The following is a 19,489-nucleotide window of genomic DNA, read 5'->3' as shown; positions in this document are numbered from 1 at the left end:
GAATGGCTCAGTTGCACAGAAGCCGGTTAAATTTTAATCTTGATTAATTTCCAAATAAATAGCTCCAATCAAAGTAGCTTTTACGAAGAGGCTTCTCTGATTGATTCTCGTGCAAATGATCACGATTAAAATGTAGACGACTTTCATGCAACCGGTACTATATCAGATAAATCCAAAATTAATTGTTGGATTTCCTACGATTGGATGAGATAAATTTAAAGCTGTTGATGAGAATTAGCCAATCAAAGGACATTGTGGGTGGCTTGTTGGGTGGTTGGAACACTCGTAAGTGACCGGCTTTAAATGTTTGTCTTAAAACGTTAAGAACTTTTGAAGACAGTTGAAATTGGTTACTATTACGACAGACTCACCAATAATGAGAACATCAAATCAGAGTTCATAACGTTTTCAAATGATTATGATTTCGTCCCATTGAAATAGCAGCGCTCCCAATTCTTTTCCATCAAAAACACTGAGACAAATTGCAACAAATCTAGTCAAACTGCAAGACAAACTATCAGACTAGACAAACTGTCACTTTCTATGTTTTATCTTATACAATAATATACAGAAATGGAAGTCGATTACTTGACAAATCAAATGAAGAACTAAATAGAAAGTAGTTGATCGTTCAATGAGAAACTCTTAAATACATTACAAACTTTGATGAAGTAGGTAGCAATTTTGTTAGTCAGTCTGATCCACTCGGATTGATTGCATAGTAATAACAATACGCTTTGAAAAAGTATTATCGTTATCTAAAGCTCTCAATGCTTTGCCTGAGAATACAATTTATTATTACAATTTTCGGAAATAGCAACAGAGGATCATGATTGTAAGAATTATATTATAGCCTACAGCATTTCACATACTTTCTAAGTAACTGTAAAGATGATAATATATTGTGGTAATCATCCATACTGAATAAAAAGAATAAAAGAATCTATTGAACAATATCTAGGTAATATTTCTATCTAGTATTTCACATAATATCAAATTTAAGTTTTAAAAAACCCGTAACAAATCAAAGTTGGCAAGTGAAAATTGAGTTTCCTATTAAAGGAAACAAATAACTATGCATATATTGTAACGGGAAAAAGCGTACTATGACCAGTATAATAGCCCGATTATAAGCAGAATAGCTATAAGTTTAACACTCACGAGGATGAGGTCATATAAGTCTTGGGTGACTTGGGTGGCGGCTTGCTGGGGAGTTTCTGTTTATGCAACCCTAAAAGTCCTTCTTCTTCCACTTGCAGCCCTTCCAGTAGGGCCTCTTTCCTATATTTCTCCATTTCTTCTTCGTAAGTCTTGTTCTTTTTCTTAAGATTAAGTTCCAGCTCGTAGCGTCCATCTGGTATGGCAATGTCACCCATGAATGAATCTGAATCATAGAAAGCAAACAATGTTATGTGATTTAAATCAATATTATCGTATCTTTAATATATTAATATAGAAATTAATATATATTTTCGTTGGAGAGGAATCTCATTGAAGGTGGGTGGGGATCTTATTGATATGATTAAGGCGCATATATGCACTATCTTAGTTTTCTAAGTATAAGATTGGTTTAAGATATTTATAAGATCTAAAGTTTATAAGATTGATTGATACAAACGGAGATAAATTAGCTGTTTGTTTGAACCTGGAATGTAATACACTAGATTAAATACGACCATATCTTCAAGTTATCATGGTTTAGCAATGAATATAGATGGTGCATAATGGCCCTCAGTGAGATGAAAAGATCTCTTGCTTTTGAACCACGAACTGATAAGGGTGGTGGGGGGTGGTTTATGACGATAGAACTGATAATAGCTAAGATAGCGTCGATCCCGGCTGCCTAAGAACAATCTTTAGGTCATGTCAGAGGTCCTGAAATTGATCAGGTGCGACCTGAAAACTCTGACACCAGACCTGAGCCAGCCAGGTCACCCGATATTATTATTTTCAATCATGTGCGGTAACAGGATAATATACTCATAGCGAACTCTATCACCTTGTATTTATTTTTAGCACATAGACCTCAATTTAATTGAGTGAATAGAACCGTAATATAAAATCAGTCTTTCGCTCTTTGCACTGACCGTATCAAAATTGAAGGTCGGTTGCTTATTTTAAAATTACTAAAGATTGTCAATTAAAGAAGACTGACTGAATAAATTAATTAATAATGGTAGAATCAGAACATAATAAATATAAGAGGAGAGGAGGAATAATATATTGTCAACAAAAAAACCCTTCAAATCTCATTTTATACTGGATTACTCTTCTTAGTTCTCACAGAAGATATACATCTCTAGCGATTGTTAATCCAGCTTCTGAAACAATTGAAACAATAATATTATTATTATTATTATTATTATTATTATTATTAATTGTCATACGGTATAACTCCTCATAACGATCAAACCGTTGATGCATGAAAACTGATATGAGAACCGTAATCCAATGCTCATACCCGTAAATGTATACCTAAATCTGTATTTTACACATCCAAGAGGTGTAAAAGCTACTCTATATCACGCGCATAATTATAACTCCATCATTATTAGAGTGGAGCTTCCAAGAATCGCAGGAGGACAGGTGTAGAATACAACATGCGCAAACGAGAAGGAACATCATTCACGACGGAGTTAACAAGATTAGGAAGGAGCAACAGAGGATCATGATTGTAAGAATTATATTATAGCCTACAGCATTTCACATACTTTCTAAGTAACTGTAAAGATGAGAATATATTGTGGTAATCATCCATACTGAATAAAAAGAATAAAATAATCTATTGAACAATATCTAGGTAATATTTCTATCTAGTATTTCACATAATATCAAATTTAAGTTTTAAAAAACCCGTAACAAATCAAAGTTGGCAAGTGAAAATTGAGTTTTCTATTAAAGGAAACAAATAACTATGCATATATTGTAACGAGAAAAAGCGTACTATGACCAGTATAATAGCCCGATTATAAGCAGAATAGCTATAAGTTTAACACTCACGAGGATGAGGTCATATAAGTCTTGGGTGACTTGGGTGGCGGCTTGCTGGGGAGTTTCTGTTTATGCAACCCTAAAAGTCCTTCTTCTTCCACTTGCAGCCCTTCCAGTAGGGCCTCTTTCCTATATTTCTCCATTTCTTCTTCGTAAGTCTTGTTCTTTTTCTTAAGATTAAGTTCCAGCTCGTAGCGTCCATCTGGTATGGCAATGTCACCCATGAATGAATCTGGAATCATAGAAAGCAAACAATGTTATGTGATTTAAAATCAATATTATCGTATCTTTAATATATTAATATAGATATTAATATATATTTTCGTTGGAGAGGAATCTCATTGAAGGTGGGTGGGGATCTTATTGATATGATTAAGGCGCATATATGCACTATCTTAGTTTTCTAAGTATAAGATTGGTTTAAGATCTTTATAAGATCTAAGGTTTATAAGATTGATTGATACAAACGGAGATAAATTAGCTGTTTGTTTGAACCTGGAATGTAATACACTAGATTAAATGCGACCATATCTTCAAGTTATCATGGTTTAGCAATGATCAATATAGATGGTGCATAATGGCCCTCAGTGAGATGACAAGATCTCTTGCTTTTGAACCACGAACTGATAAGGGTGGTGGGGGGTGGTTTATGACGATAGAACTGATAATAGCTAAGATAGCGTCGATCCCGGCTGCCTAAGAACAATCTTTAGGTCATGTCAGAGGTCCTGAAATTGATCAGGTGCGACCTGAAAACTCTGACACCAGACCTGAGCCAGCCAGGTCACACGATATTATTATTTTCAATCATGTGCGGTAACAGGATAATATACTCATAGCGAACTCTATCACCTTGTATTTATTTTTAGCACATAGACCTCAATTCAATTGAGTGAATAGAACCGTAATATAAAATCAGTCTTTCGCTCTTTGCACTGACCGTATCAAAATTGAAGGTCGGTTGCTTATTTTAAAATTACTAAAGATTGTCAATTAAAGAAGACTGACTGAATAAATTAATTCATAATGGTAGAATCAGAACATAATTAATATAAGAGGAGAGGAGGAATAATATATTGTCAACAAAAAAACCCTTCAAATCTCATTTTATACTGGATTACTCTTCTTAGTTCTCACAGAAGATATACATCTCTAGCGATTGTTAATCCAGCTTCTGAAATAATTGTCATACGGTATAACTCCTCATAACGATCAAACCGTTGATGCATGAAAACTGATATGAGAACCGTAATCCAATGCTCATACCCGTAAATGTATACCTAAATCTGTATTTTACACATCCAAGAGGTGTAAAAGCTACTCTATATCACGCGCATAATTATAACTCCATCATTATTAGAGTGGAGCTTCCAAGAATCGCAGGAGGACAGGTGTAGAATACAACATGCGCAAACGAGAAGGAACATCATTCACGACGGAGTTAACAAGATTAGGAAGGAGCTAAACTGCTTGAGACAGAATTAACCCTAAGCTAATCCGTTATGTTACTGGCGCGACAAGCAGTGTTTCTATACCTGCAGTTCAATAACCACCATAGTGTTCCTTCAGTGTAGACTAGCCTACTGACGCCTGTGTATTCTTCCTACTCTTTGGAAAGCTTTATAAAAGTGTCTATTTTGGAATGCCTTTCTTTGGTCACCAATTACAATCCATAGTTCTAGGAACGAATAAACCGTACCCTATATACAGCTCGATCGCCGTTCTTAACAAACAGAGTCCAGAATAGTTCTCCCCTGAGAATTACATTCGAATTTGGTCTATTGTGTGTCAGTGAAAATTGATAAATATTTTGTTTCATATCAGCCTATTTATGCGATCAGTGCTGAGTAAATATGCTTCCAATATTCATTGATAATGTTGTCATATTTGGCAGGGCCATCGAATTGAACGCATATGAACCGACCGAAATAGATAATAGTGAGTTGACGTTTTTCGTTGGGGCTACTCTTGAATAGAAATAAAAATAGATTTCCAAGGACCCTCTTTTAAAGTTGTTTACTAAAGACATGTTTCTGCTATGATGCCATTATCAAGTAATTGCAAAATACGATAAAATTTACCGAAACATGTCTTAACTGAACAATTTTTAAAAAAGGTACTTAGATTTTTATTTTGATTTCTACAATAGTGAGTTCTTTCCCGTGTACCCGTGACTTGAAAGCGGAAAATCCCCATTCACAAGAATAATTTAGTCATTTTAACGAACATTGATTATTGGAATAGGTTATTTTCACATTCGAGCTCGAGGGAGCAATACTATTATGAATTATCGTGCATTGTACTCCTACGAATAATGCACGGTTCATCTGGAGGTGCGCCACGAACACGCGCATTTCAATTTTCATCACCTGATGCTTATTATATCTCACTTTTTCTGTACAAATATGGATATAATAAGAATAGCATCAGCTGATGAGAAGTGAAATGCGCGTGTTCGTGGTGCATAAGTCTATTCGCACCTGTATATTATTAGTATTTATAAGGAAAATGCCTCGAACTCACTATGAATTAAATGTTTGATGTACCGTTGTCCCATAATTAGATTGATATGATGCACTTATTGGACGATGTACTCCAAATAATACATTATTCAGAAATATATCTCAAACTCACTAGACACAAAAGGTTAAATGTTTGTCTTGAATTCAGAATGGTATTGAAATTCACTTGATTGGAGGTAGCCTACTCCTTGCTCTACAGTTCGCTCTTGTTCTATTTATAGGTTTACAACCGATGATTGACCGCGGTGGAAGGAGAGTATAGAATACAAAATAGAATAGAAAATTGCTTCTATTCTCCCACACATTATAAACACACATTTAAAGCTTGTTCACATGAGAGGAAGTGTTCTGTGTTTGAGTACAAGATTTAATCCATGTTACAACGCTATTATTATAATATACTTTGATCTTGATAAAAAATTGTTTCACATTTGGGATTATCCACTCACTTTTACTTTTAGAACAGAAAAATAATATGATAGTAAATGGGAGATTGTTCTATCATCAGCCAATCACGAAATGTGTTACAAGTCATCATCTATTTATATTGTATGTCGGACAAAATGAATGATCTAAATTTTGTTAGTGTTCCCATGGAAAGGGGTTGTGACCTTGGAATTGGTGTCACTCCAGCCTATGCGTAATCAACACCGACCACCCACCAACAAAATATTTCTCTAGGTACGGCCTTAATGGGGATAACTTGAGATTCTCTACTGATTTAAACGTATGTTCCTTAAAATGATAAGTTCTATAAAATGAAAAATTTTTCACCATAATAAATTGATTTTCAGGCAATAACAACCCCCCCCCCCATCCACAACAGAGCAGGTCGATAGGTATCTCTGCAAGATATCGACCTTTATATTCATTATATCTGTATCTTTAACTGTTTTTATAACTGCACAGTTGTTTAGTGGCATCGATCTTCACTGCGACTTATTACTTGTTCTGTTCACACCAATTTTAATATTAAGTTTTTGTTTCAACACTTGTATCATTCTTTTGTTGTAAATGAGGTTTGTTTTGGTGTTGAGCTGTAAACCTCTTTGAGTTGTATTATCATTTTCATGTAATGTATTCTCATAAAATAGCTTAATAAATTCACACAGAAGTCGGGGAAGTGGAGCTGAGTTATGCCACTTCCATATAAACATATACGGTCCAATGCAAACGAAGAGACTTGGCGCCACGTCACTTCCTTAATTAACAAATAACAGATAAATAAATATGCAAATAAATCACTCTCAACTATTTGATCAGTATTTATATCTGGAAACAAAGACAACAAGCCAAGGTTTAGCAAGAGTAAGTAGGTCAAATGTTAACACAGGGCGATCATTGTCACAGCCATGAGAGATGAAATTAATATTGAAACATTGATTCGGTCATTTGGACCCAATCACTATTTGAATACCGAGCTCAGAAAATGCATTATTTTAATGAAGCGAGGATGGATGATATTGTCTAAATCTCTTCATTTATGTTTAGTAGTGATGTGAATTGTTGCTCTTACACCTTTGTTACCTATCCGTCATACTCATTAGTACCTACCGTACATAGATTACAACGTTCCAAGCCCTTGGGCAGTATGTAATCATACTGCAACGTACATCAACAATGCAGGCAGTCATTATAAATAAAGTCAGGTTTAAAGCAAAGTTGCAGAGTGAATGATGCAGTATTTGCACTTGCTCTGTCATATGGAGCATAATTTTATACTATTTTTGCTCTGAGTTGTAACTACCAATCTATACTATTGTATTAATCAATTCCATTCATAATGGGCGCTCGATACCTGAATGTGATACTTGGAAACTAAACAACAACAACAACAACAACAACCACTTCTGAAATTAATTGGACTGTCTTAATAGAGTTTTCCGCTTCAGGCATATTGGTAGTATGGATTTTCAGGGCTAGAGGAAACGATAGTAGAGCTAATATAGTTTTCATGCCCTGAAAATCGTATGTGAAAAGTGGATGCCCTTTGAAATACGTGTAGACACGAGCATAGTATAAATGCTGAGCCATCACTTCCACTTCTCTAAAGATGAATAAGCCATCTCTTACTTAAAGATAAAGTGACTAAGATTTGGTTTACAAATAGCGGAACTGAAAAGAAACTAAAATTAAAATAAACTAAAGTAATAATTTAAATGCTAACAAGATTCGCTCCAAGCCCAAAATTAAGTATTTGTTAAATAGAAAAACTCTCTGCTCTTTCAACGATTATAGGTGAGGAATTGCAGCAAATAACCCCCATTTCGAGCTAAGCATACTGAATTCACCCCAATAATGTGTGAGAAATTCAATAATTCATAAATATTGTCAATGATGATGGAACTTTCAATTTTCTTTTGAAATGAAGAAAGATGTTATTGATTGTTTCAGGTTCATTCACTGTCTGATGACAGAATTCATGTTGCATAACGTGCTTCATGATTCATTATTTCAATTAGGTTTCTGTATCCCAATTGAAAATTCCCATCACATCCCAATTTTTCCTGCATTATTTAGGATGAGAATTGATGAATCGGTAATAATCCCTGATATGTGCAAGGATTATATGAACAATTGTTCGTCCAAGGATCAAAAGTTGGAAGCAATTCAATAATGGTTAGCACTCCATTAATCTCGTTGAATGTATGTGGCAGAATGGTAATTATGTCTTGAAATATTTTCATTAAAAAATCAAATCATATTATTGCTCTTCACACCAATTTGCTGTAACAAAAATTACAGTCAATATATTTATTGGAAAATATCTAGATAATTTGAATAACAAAAATAATATCCTTTTCATATTTCAGCACACACATTATAATAACTAATAATCTATTCGGTTGCTGTTATATAACTACGAAGCAAGTTAGATTAAATTATCAAGATATCGGATTTCCCAATGTAATTTATCTTAAGTCCACGTCAGTTTGACAGAAAATATAAATATCACTGTAAGGGTGTCTCTACTAATTATTGAGAGTACAAAAATAATTCTGAATGAGTTATTTCGATAGATGGTTATAAATTTCACTAGTTTGTTTTAACCACGTGCACTAAAATCCTGTTATTATCACTTAACTGCTTTTAAACTCTGACCTCTCTCATAGATAACTGATGTATTATTAATTACTGTTATCTATGTCACTTGTCATTGATGACAGGCGCTAGAAAACTTTGCTTCAGATTGGGTCTATTTCCCACTACTTGAAGCCATTCTACTATTCTGTATTTCTTTAATTTTTTCAATTTTTACATGGCTCTTTTCCATTTAAAATGTACATTAAAGAGGTTGAATTTCTTCAAACTCCATTCATTTATATGTAGAAATACTGTATAAAGGTGCGTACAGAGATATACGCGCAATTCACATGAGCAATTCACTTTGAATCAGCTGATTATATCTGTATTTTTACAGAAACGGTAAGATACAAATATAAAAAGCTTGGCATCAGCTGATTAAAAGTGAATTGCTCATATTCGCGGCGCGTATATCTGTACGCACCTTAGGGATCTCTTCCATCGTTCTTGTGCACATCACTGCAATTTACATGACGACGACGGAACTTAGAGATAATTTTAGCCCGTTGTTAAATGGTTGAAATCGTCGCAGTCACCGTCGCAGTGGTGTGCACAAGGCTTCATGCTACTCATTTCCCTGAACGGCCGTTGAATTGATCGTTTTTTCTCCAGGTGTGATATTGTTTTTCAAACTAAAGTCATAGAATAAAACATATAAACGTATGAAACAAAACGTATAAGTTTTCCCTGCTAAAGTGCAGTTTAGTGGTTCAACGTATTGCTATTTAACTATGAATGTTTCCTTGTAATATACCTACATTCCATTATTTGTGAATAGAATTCGATGTGATAATCTCTTCAAACGGTTTATGGTGAATTTCATTCTCAATTATTCAAAGTGAATCGCTATGCATATAATTACTCTCAACTTAGCTCTCCATTACTCTCCTTAGCTGTTCTACATCTTATTGAGAAGCATTGGAGGCGATTCGGTCAATTGGTCCTACAAACAAGCATTAGCAAGTGCCATTTATTTTATATACGTTCCCATTTTATCGTGCCACACTGGCCTAGTGACACAAATCCTATTTGTTTCTCTAATTCAAATATGTCTTCATCATCTATATTATAATAAAGGCAAAAATTGGCTTATACACGTACGGGATAGGAAATTCACTTATGACACATCATCACGTCTGAACTACTGGACTGATCTTGAAAATTTGCATATAGAATCTTCATTTACCGAGGATGGCTGTGGGCTTATTTCAAATTCTTCAAAATCAAGTAAAAGTAGTTTGCCTTAAAATTAGACCCTTGCGGAGCACGGGTTAGCTGCTAGTTCAATTTTTTTTTTATTACCACCCTTTCAATTTTGACATGACTGTGGGTATTCATCTTATCATCGAATGTTCAATACTAGTAATCATTCATTATAATAAAATTATCAAGTAGCCCTGAATAAAAATTAATGGAAGATATTCTTATAAAATTATTGTGTCCATCAATTTTGGTGTTGATGGATATAGAGGTATTGTGATTTTTTCCTTATACATGATTGAATGCTATTCAAAAAACTGCCTACAAATATTTTCTCTAGTCAACAAATTTCTAGCCACTGAATATTTGTCCGAAACAAAAACAAGAAAAATTCTCATACATTCTATATACAATTCAATCCAATATTCATGAAGCCTATAGATCAATCTAATCTGTGATATCAAAATACTATGAAGACAATATGTTAAATATTGCTACGTTTCTACAGTGAATTTGGAAAGGCATTATTGGTGAAAGGTTCTTGACCCTTAGCAGTATTTTGACTAAAGACTAAATCACAACGAAAAATACACGATGTTCTTGTCTGGAGGACTTTGCAAGTCAAACTGAACAATAGTCTAGACCTGACCCACTGTCGCCTGTTGGCTTAGGGTTGGGCCCCAATAATACGGGCGTCAGGCTGGCCACTAACGGTAGGACATGCATGATGAACATGTGTGCACATGCATCTCCTGACGTTAGGACACGTCTTCGCGCGTCTTCGAAATGCATGGTCTCTCATGGGAAGCGTCTATTTCGCTCCTAGAGTTTACCCCATAATCCCATAACAGACTCTGCATCCGGTTAATTAACGAGCGAAATAAATTCAGCACGTCATTATTAGACATTTAGTTGTGGCCTTATAAGGTAATATGCTCACTCTACGTTCAACGGATCAATTCTAAACCACGATTGAACATTCATAAAGGTTTTTAAAATTAATGTGATTTATCACATTCATTATAATATGTTTCATTCCGAGTATGAACCAATAGTTGATGAATATAATATGGATCTGGCAAACGGTGGTGAGGGGATTCGCATTACACATATAGGTTTCAATTGTGACGAATCACAAAACTTTCGAATGGTTTTGTGAAAATTGTTTCGAATTCTATCACAAACTATGGCGACTCGCGCCATAGAAGTTTCAAAATTGGTAATCCAAACCAAAAAGGTTTCAATAGTCGTGGGGATTCAAATTGATGACGTAAGCCTATCCAACAAGCAGACTCATTCGACAATAACTTGCACTTAACATTCTCTAGCTGCTAACTTCCTATTAGTAGCTGTGGCGGTAAAATGGCGACTAGCCGACTAGTAAATCATTCGACCAATCAGAAAACTCTTTGGTTTTTGAGGCGTGGAGTAGTAGGGTTATGAGCGATTTCCGATGAGCGATTTTGGGGGTTAGCAGTCCGCTGAGCTATCCATTGTTCAGAATAACAATGAGGATAGGCAGACGCTCTGAATGGGAGGTCTTGGGTGTCATTAATCATCAGGGACAGTGACAGAGGCAGGCCACAAGCATATGTGTATACTCGCAATACGATATTATATTGATGATGATGATTGAATCAGTATCTACCACCCTCCACATTCATCAATTTTTGATAAAGTTATTCAATTGTCAATAAATAACTGGAATTTAGTTATTCAGTCATTTTTTGAAAATGGAATAGCTTTTTCAAAAAGCCTTTAGCCTTTGCACACCTTAAGGCTGTGCAAAGGCTAAAAATAATTTTTCTACTGCTGATATTTTCCAAAGTTGAATATTATATATTATCAAGTTGGTCATTTTTAGTAAATTGAATAACTTTCTCAAAAATCTATACTTTCAGAAAATTTCTGTTTTACAAGATCAACAATACCTTGAAGAATTTATCCTCTAACTCTCATGGATTTATCTCTTACCGAATTTGAAATTGTCTGTGCCAAAAATTTGAACTTTAGGCGCTCATATCTCAAAAAGTAATGATCGGAAAAAAATGTTTTCCTAAGAAGACGTTTTCATTTTGATAGCTTGATGATATACAAATCGAAAAACTTCGTTAATCTTGTAAAACGGAAATTTTCTGAAAGTATAGATTTTTGAGAAAGTTATTCGATTTACTAAAAATGACCAACTTGATAATATATAATATTTAACTTTGAAAAATATAACGAGTAGAAAGTTTATTTTTAGCCTTTGCACAGCCTTAAGGAGTAAGCCTTATGGAAGTTGGTGGGTTCTGACGAATTTCTGATTCAATCATTATCATCAACATATCATATGGCGAGTATACACACGACACTACCCATTTAACCTTCCTCTGTCACAGTTTATTAATGACACCCAAGTCCTCCCATTCTTAGCGTCTGCCTATTCTTATTGCTCCTCTGAACAATGGATCGCTCAGTGGACTATTTTTTGCCGAATCGCTCATCGGACGACACCGAGTAGTGGGCTAATTCAGCCACTGCTTCATCAATTTCAAAACCACAAACAAATTAAGAACAATTCAAATAAGTACTCTGAGAGTTATAATTTTTTTTTTGTAATAATATGAAGTATGTAGGCTACGTAATTTGTCACTTTCAGACTAGCCGCATACTAGAAGCGAACTGACTTGACATGAGTCTGATAGACTAGTGTTAATGTCATAAATAATGATCATTTTATAATGTTCACATTGAGATGAAGCTAGCAAATTTGAACATTATAATATGATCGTATGGTTAACTCATCTAGCAGACGTGTCACATCGTGGCACATCGCAAATTTGCGACAAGCCTTAGAAGCAGAATGATGATCTCGTTTAGAAGAGCTTATCTGTATTCTCAGCTTATCTCCATTTCAAAACGCTTGTTTCTTATTATACCAGTATTCTTCGCACTCCACTTTTATCACAAGAAATCTTGAGTTAAGCGGAGTGATTTTCAAACTTTAAGGCATGATCAGTGAAAGGAGAGGCCAGTTAACAGATGATATGTCTCCAGCAGCCACCTCTCAGAAGCGGCTGATAAAGTCGAGCAGAAGGGAGTTGAAGTTTGCATGTGAACTGGACGCCGCCTCCGCTCCGAATACAAAGGGATTTCTGTCAGATGGAGCTGACTCGGCAGTCCTTTGTTCAGGAATTAATTTGGGAACTAACAATAATATAATTCCGCTCATGCAAAGAGCCCTGCTCTGAACCAGCAGATCAATTTCAGATAAACGAAAGGTCGAATTAAGTTGCGGCTTACCCTCAAGAAGATGCCATTGTCTACAGGATTCTAGTTCAAATCGACCCTGGTTTGTGTATAATATCGTATGATTGTTTGAAGGGACGGATTCAAGGATCCAGAGGTTCAAAGAACTCCACACGTCAACCGGAGCTTATTGTGTTCCTAATATTATCTTGATTTAGCGTAGTCTATATATTAAAATTCAAAAACCCTTTCATCCTTTCTTTAACACTTCCATCCTTTGGATAGGACTAACAGTTTTCAAACTTCCAAATTACAACCACATTTTCAATAACATGTCATTGTTCCCCAATCCAAAAGAGTAGAGAAAATGAAATGAGACGGCTTGGATGATTTTCTTTCTTCGAGAATTTCATTAGAATCCTCTAAAACACTTTTCCAAGCCTTCATCAAAGTGTGAACCTATACAGCAAATTTGAAAATTACTGACAAGTTATGTTTGCTTTGAAAAATTTTAAGGAATAATATTGATAGCTCAAGGGAAAGTTATCCATAATATATTAGTGTGTGAGTCCCCAAGAACTAAGAACATGAATCCAATTAATATATTTCCGGCTATTCGAAATAATTGTTCTCGAAGAAGCTTGGAGGAAAATATGTATATTGAATGTATCCAAAAAAATCAATCCAATCAATTATCTACTTCTCATAAATGAAGAGAATCATACATTCATAGATAGATTCATCATAAATAATGAATAAATAAATATAATTTATGAATCAGAGATGTTCTGGATTGAAGAATAGTATCATTACATGTTATTGGTACGTTTAAACATATTATTGTGATGGGTTGAGGGGTAGAGAGGACTTAAAATTCCTAACTCTGCCTAATAAATAATTTTTCATTTTCATTTCATTTGAAATTTTTATCCAGCATATCATTAGTAGAAGGAGCATCATTCTCTTCGTCCTTCTCCTCATTCTTATGATTGAGGTTGTGATTGATAACTTAAAATGAATTCGAGACTTGTTATTGACAAATTAATTGATTCTATTCGCAGTGATAAGATACTGAGTGTGAAGATAGAAGTATGTTTGTCTTGCGCATGTTATTTTCGTGTTTTCATGACCGCTACAAATGAACCGTTTCGAAGGCTGCGGAAATTATTGAGATCTCTGGTGGAACAGAATAATTGGCAGAATAAAATGTCTGTCTATGTAGAGAAAGAGGGAGTGCAAAAGTGTGAGAGAGAAAGAGCTATAAAGAAGAGGTCGAATCTTTTTTTTCTTCTATCGAATCTCTGGACGTAATGAACCATTTCACGGGCCCCTTGTAAAGAAAATTCATTATCGTGTCCTCCAATACTTTGGCTTCTATCGACGGTATACCTCACTCGGCTACAGTGACAATGCTTGGTTTCTAAATGAACATTGATAAACAGTAGCCATTCGGAAACAGATTTTGGATCTACAAAAATATTTTTTTTATTACCATAATTTCACTACATATCCAAACTATATTTCCAATTTGATATTGATCTTGTAAGACTGTAGACTCTCAATTTTTTTATAAATTTCATGAAATTATTTATTTTTAACATAAAATTTTCACTATTCTATCTCTATTATTTCATTATTATTTTCAAATTAATATCATTAACATTGATAATTAACATTATAATGAATTGCTTGTGTACCATCAGATATGTGTACATCAAAGAGATATTAAATTTGCAAGACATGTCATTTATTCTTGAAAGATGAAGATTCTTCTCATGAAAATATCATCGAGAACTGTGAGCAGACCTACAAGTAATTTTCTATTAATAGAATGGTGTCTATAGATCTTAGATTTGGTCTTGTTGATTGAACTGGATAGAGTCTATAATATAATACTTTGAATAATAAGCACAGTATTTATAGAAGCCACTCATACGGACATTAAACGTCCGCTTGAAATGACAATTAAGTTATTTCAAGACGTCATTCATATTAGAACCCTGGAAGCTCGAGTTGGAAATCAAAGAAGCGTCATTGTTTCAAGTTCTTCAACCTCGTGGCGTCCTCCAAAGCAGATCGTCTTGCAATCGAAATAAACATTTAGGAAATGATAATGTGACGAATGGAATAGGAGCGTTGTGCCTATCAATTGGATAATCGTTTCAGCTGGTAGAACGCTATAAATTTCACTTTGGTATTAATGGAGTCTACACTGAAGACTCTTTTGCACCGATCGATGATGCTAGAAAGTCATGGCTTATCCAATAGATCTACTTTATAAGGAAAAAATATTGGACGAGCCTGAATATATCACTTAAGTGACTCATTCGTTTGCTGCTTCAAAACATTTCACTCCAACTCCAATTGACAGATTCAGCCAATGACCACAACATGAAGGCGCGTCCATACAGGGAGAACCATTCCCGGAAACAACGAAAACGCTTATCATATCATGTTTCAAACGTTGAAACTCAATGGTAGAGCATCCATATGAGAAGATAAATTGGACAACCAATAATAATTATGTATTACATTGACAATGCAACGAACATTATGTATTATTTTGACAGTGAATCTATATTTTAATTTAAGTAGAATATTCTAATGAGCATTGCTCTATCAAGCATGAGGAAAGTGACAAACCTTCAACATAATTATCAGTTTCTTTAACAATCAATTATTTTCATTCTACCCAACAACAAGGTTGATGATCCACTAACAATCTTCAAAACACTATGGGTGTTTTCGAGATTGAAGTGCTGAGCTGAATAGGCTCCATAGAACCTTTCCACTATAATGGCAAAATCGAAAATCAGATTAATTTTAGATCCTATTAAGTGACATCCATCCATCAAATTGGACCTTTTATGAACGCGTCTATTGCAACGTCAAATTATTGAACTTTATAACATTCAAATGAGCAATGTAATATTGAATTTTGGAAACATACTCGAAGAATATAACGTGTCTGATGAATTCTCAAATAAATACAATATTTTACAGTGTTTTCATAGAATACATTATAATTTTAAATATACATTATTCTTCAGTGTATCTAACATGATTGGTGACATGTTTATAAAATGGGATCTCAAACTCTTGACCGTTCCCGCTACGAAATATGAAGATTTTCTATGAAAAATATATGTTATAGCCTCTAATAACCCAAATTAGTTTGAACCCGAATAAGGGTATTCCAGGGCTTTGATGATGGCAAGATGCATTAACTGGTAATAGGGATTTATTTCCACTTATCACTCTCTATAGCTTAGTAAATCTCTATAAATGAATTTTTGTACGCTCACATTGAATCACAAAATTATATTTTAATAATATATTTTCACTGTATTCTCGTTGTAATTGGATGAACAAGTGACTTTTATTATTATTTTTCTTCAAATTTCAAGGACCCCTATAGAAATAGATGAAAAATATAGAACAACCAAGTATAATATACAAATGGCATTGTAATATTATTTTATTCTATTAAGCGCGTTGTTTCATTGAGTTTTTCTTTCAATATCTGACATTCGCGTAAAAACCAGGCTGAGATTCGTATTTGACCCAGAAAAGTCTTTCAAGATAACGGGAAAGATTTCAAAACAAAATGGATGCACGACTCGCTTCTTAGCTGAAAGCTTCAACATAGCTGACATCATTCTTAGAGACCAATTCAAAAAGTGCAGCCAGCTGTAGACGAGATCGATAGTACAGTAGCTAACAATGGCAAATTTTCCTGTTATGAGAATTTGAATAATCTCGCCTCTCTCGTCCAACTCTCCCCAGCAAGAAATCTTCCCAAACTCTTCATCTTTTACAAACAGTTTAGAATACTATATTTATGTCAACTAACCAGTTGTTATTATATTCCTCTGGTAACCGGCTAGTATATGAGGATGCAGATTTTCGAATAAGTCTTAGCAAAAGTTTACTGATAATCCCCGTTAGAACTAGTTGAACATCTACCGTATAATATGGTAGTTGCAAAAGTTATGGTTTCAAGGATACCTCTATTTCAATAAGAAAAACTACAGGTGGGTCTACCAAAAACGACAGACTATTTACATGAGTTGAACCCGATATTGAAACGTTTATACAGTGCATATCGTTGAATTTTCCTTACGTTATATCAATATTGAAAATATGTTCATGGTTAGGATAAAATTATCAAATATTTGAGTTTCCATCTTTTTAAAGTCAAATTATTATGGAGTATCAAGTTAGCCCTCTTTTAAGTTTTCTAAATCACGTTTTTAGGCATACTTTACCGATATTTTGACGAATACAACAATAACTTATGCCTATGCCAATCAATTGGTAAGATAAACGAGGTTTGATTCTCTAGAAAGAACTAGGCCTATTGTTTTCTCGGTGAAGAACTAGAAAGTATTTTGAAAAGCATCTCATGTTCTATTCCATGATTACAGATTGTGTGGATATTGATAATTACATATTGATTTCAATTGTGAAGAACCTTTTACTTTCCTTTCAATAGCACATCACAAAAATGAGGTTCAGATTCAAGCTAACTATGAGAATTATGTTAAAAGATAATCAAGTCGCAAAATTTAGTAGGTTCTTGAATCATTGACCACCCTCACTGAGTTAGGAAATAGACACTCAGATCAGCTGACCAAAGCGGTCACCCCTCCAAGGATGACACATAGTGACAGTCACTGAGAATGCCGGTGAGTAGCCAATCATTCCCCTACATTTCCAATCATTCCCCTTGATGGGGAAGTGTGCCAGTTGATTTCTCGAATAAAACATCTACTCTCCAGCGTATATTGAGGGAAGCAAATTAGGTACCAACTTTGGTTAGATCACAGAGTGATCTAGAGTGGTCTAGTGGATGTGGTGCTTTTATAGCAGCCTAGAGATCCCGGGTTCAATCTCAGTTATCACCAGGTCACACCCATGTCACCCATATTAATGGATAAGCACGTTGAACTGTCCGTCCCAGATGAAGTATGATAGTCGTCTATTGGCGGCTTGAATTGTATATTGAGGGGGGTGGGGTGTTACCTTCCCGCAAGGGACTCCCTTAATATGAATTTACTTTACTTCGTTGTACCAAGCTACCAACATTCCTCATCAACATTATTAATAAATATTCATAAATAGTTTAATCACTATTTTTTTTTCAATTTCATATAACAATGATGTAGAACATTTGCTCTATTGAAATGTTATGTCAGCATTATCCCATTATTGACATTTCTCTCAATTAGTGTGCTGTAATCTTCCTCTAGGGGAGGCCACTAATGACAGGACAAGTGGGTCGAGCATTTGTGTACACACATGCTTGTTGTATCATCAGGAACAGAGTTCGAACAAAAATCTTTGAGGTTAGGTTTTTGAATCAATGTTGTTGTTTTTTTTTGCTGCTCTATTCTGATGTTAAATTTTTCTGTATCATTATAATTTCTAATTTTCCAGTGGTTTATTTTATTTTAGAAGCTGCTGTCAAACATCGGTATTTGTTCAAAGTCGTTCGCTGAAAATATAACAAGCATGAAATGCATGTGTATACACACATTTTCAACACACTTGTCTTTTGTTAGTGGCCATTTTTAAGGATAATTATAAGTTCATAACAAGGTACCATATTTTGATATTATCCAGGTAATACTGCAATACTGCACTATCTTGGAAAGATAAGAGCCACTGAATCAATTATTGATAAAGAGATTGATTGATAAGAGGCATTGTGAAGACATGTGTCGATATTTATCATAGTAGCGAAATTTATGAACGGGTACTAATGATTTTGTGATTACTTACTCGATTTGCATGGGTCGAGATCAATATCGTTCGATATTTTCTGTGGGAAATCCATGGACATGAGTTCATCGGCAGTGAACCTGGCAGCCGGGGAATGCCGCGTTTTGCCGGTGACCCTAGCCTCATCACTCAGACCCGTACCTTCGCAGCACAGCACAGTGAAAAGTAAACACACAATTCGCGTCAACTCCATCACACTAATTTACACACAACTGTTTAACTCCGAAAATATTCTACGTTTATGCACAATATTTTACAAATACTAACGGATCGTGTTTATTGTAACTATCTAACAATTCATTGGGAAAACACATTTTTTGTCAACTTTACACAGAGTGACAATATAGTCTCAGAAAACTATATTAGTGGATAGGACAGTACTCTGTACACGAACACGCTTTGCATAACTTTGAGGTTGTACAGATCCTATAAATAACTGATATACACATTTTTTCCGATCATCACAACACTTCAAGATGTTTTAAAAGATTTAACGGCGATTTTGAGATGGTATGGAACTTTGAATCCTTTCAGAGATGCACTGGTAGAGTCACGTGTTGATCACTGTTTGAACGCTGACAGATATGGGGTTATGAGCGGCGTACTCCGAGCCGCTATCAGCGTACTGAGAACGTTTGCTTGCTGCGCGCTAACCAGAGCTACTAGCCACCACCACT

General features: G+C 34.7%; 1 protein-coding gene across 2 annotated transcripts in view; it reads right to left on the bottom strand.

The window, feature by feature from the left end:
* The window catches only part of LOC111064078 (tolloid-like protein 1), a 72,061-nt gene extending 52,572 nt beyond the window's left edge, over positions 1 to 19,489 (bottom strand). Inside the window, exons 1-2 of one of the 2 annotated variants that reach the window (XM_039420484.1) lie at positions 18,813 to 19,489; positions 3,001 to 3,223 (exon numbers count right to left, since the gene is read on the bottom strand). In XM_039420484.1, the coding sequence (XP_039276418.1) occupies positions 3,001 to 3,223; positions 18,813 to 19,005 (416 nt within the window). In that variant the 5' untranslated portion in view covers positions 19,006 to 19,489. Of the gene's footprint in view, positions 1 to 1,161; positions 1,379 to 3,000; positions 3,224 to 18,812 lie in introns of those variants that run through there. The other variant, XM_039420485.1, reaches the window with a different exon arrangement.

The sequence above is a fragment of the Nilaparvata lugens genome, chromosome 2 (assembly GCF_014356525.2).
Source record: "Nilaparvata lugens isolate BPH chromosome 2, ASM1435652v1, whole genome shotgun sequence".
NCBI classification, from domain to species: domain Eukaryota; kingdom Metazoa; phylum Arthropoda; class Insecta; order Hemiptera; family Delphacidae; genus Nilaparvata; species Nilaparvata lugens.
This window is presented reverse-complemented; position numbering and strand designations above follow the sequence as displayed.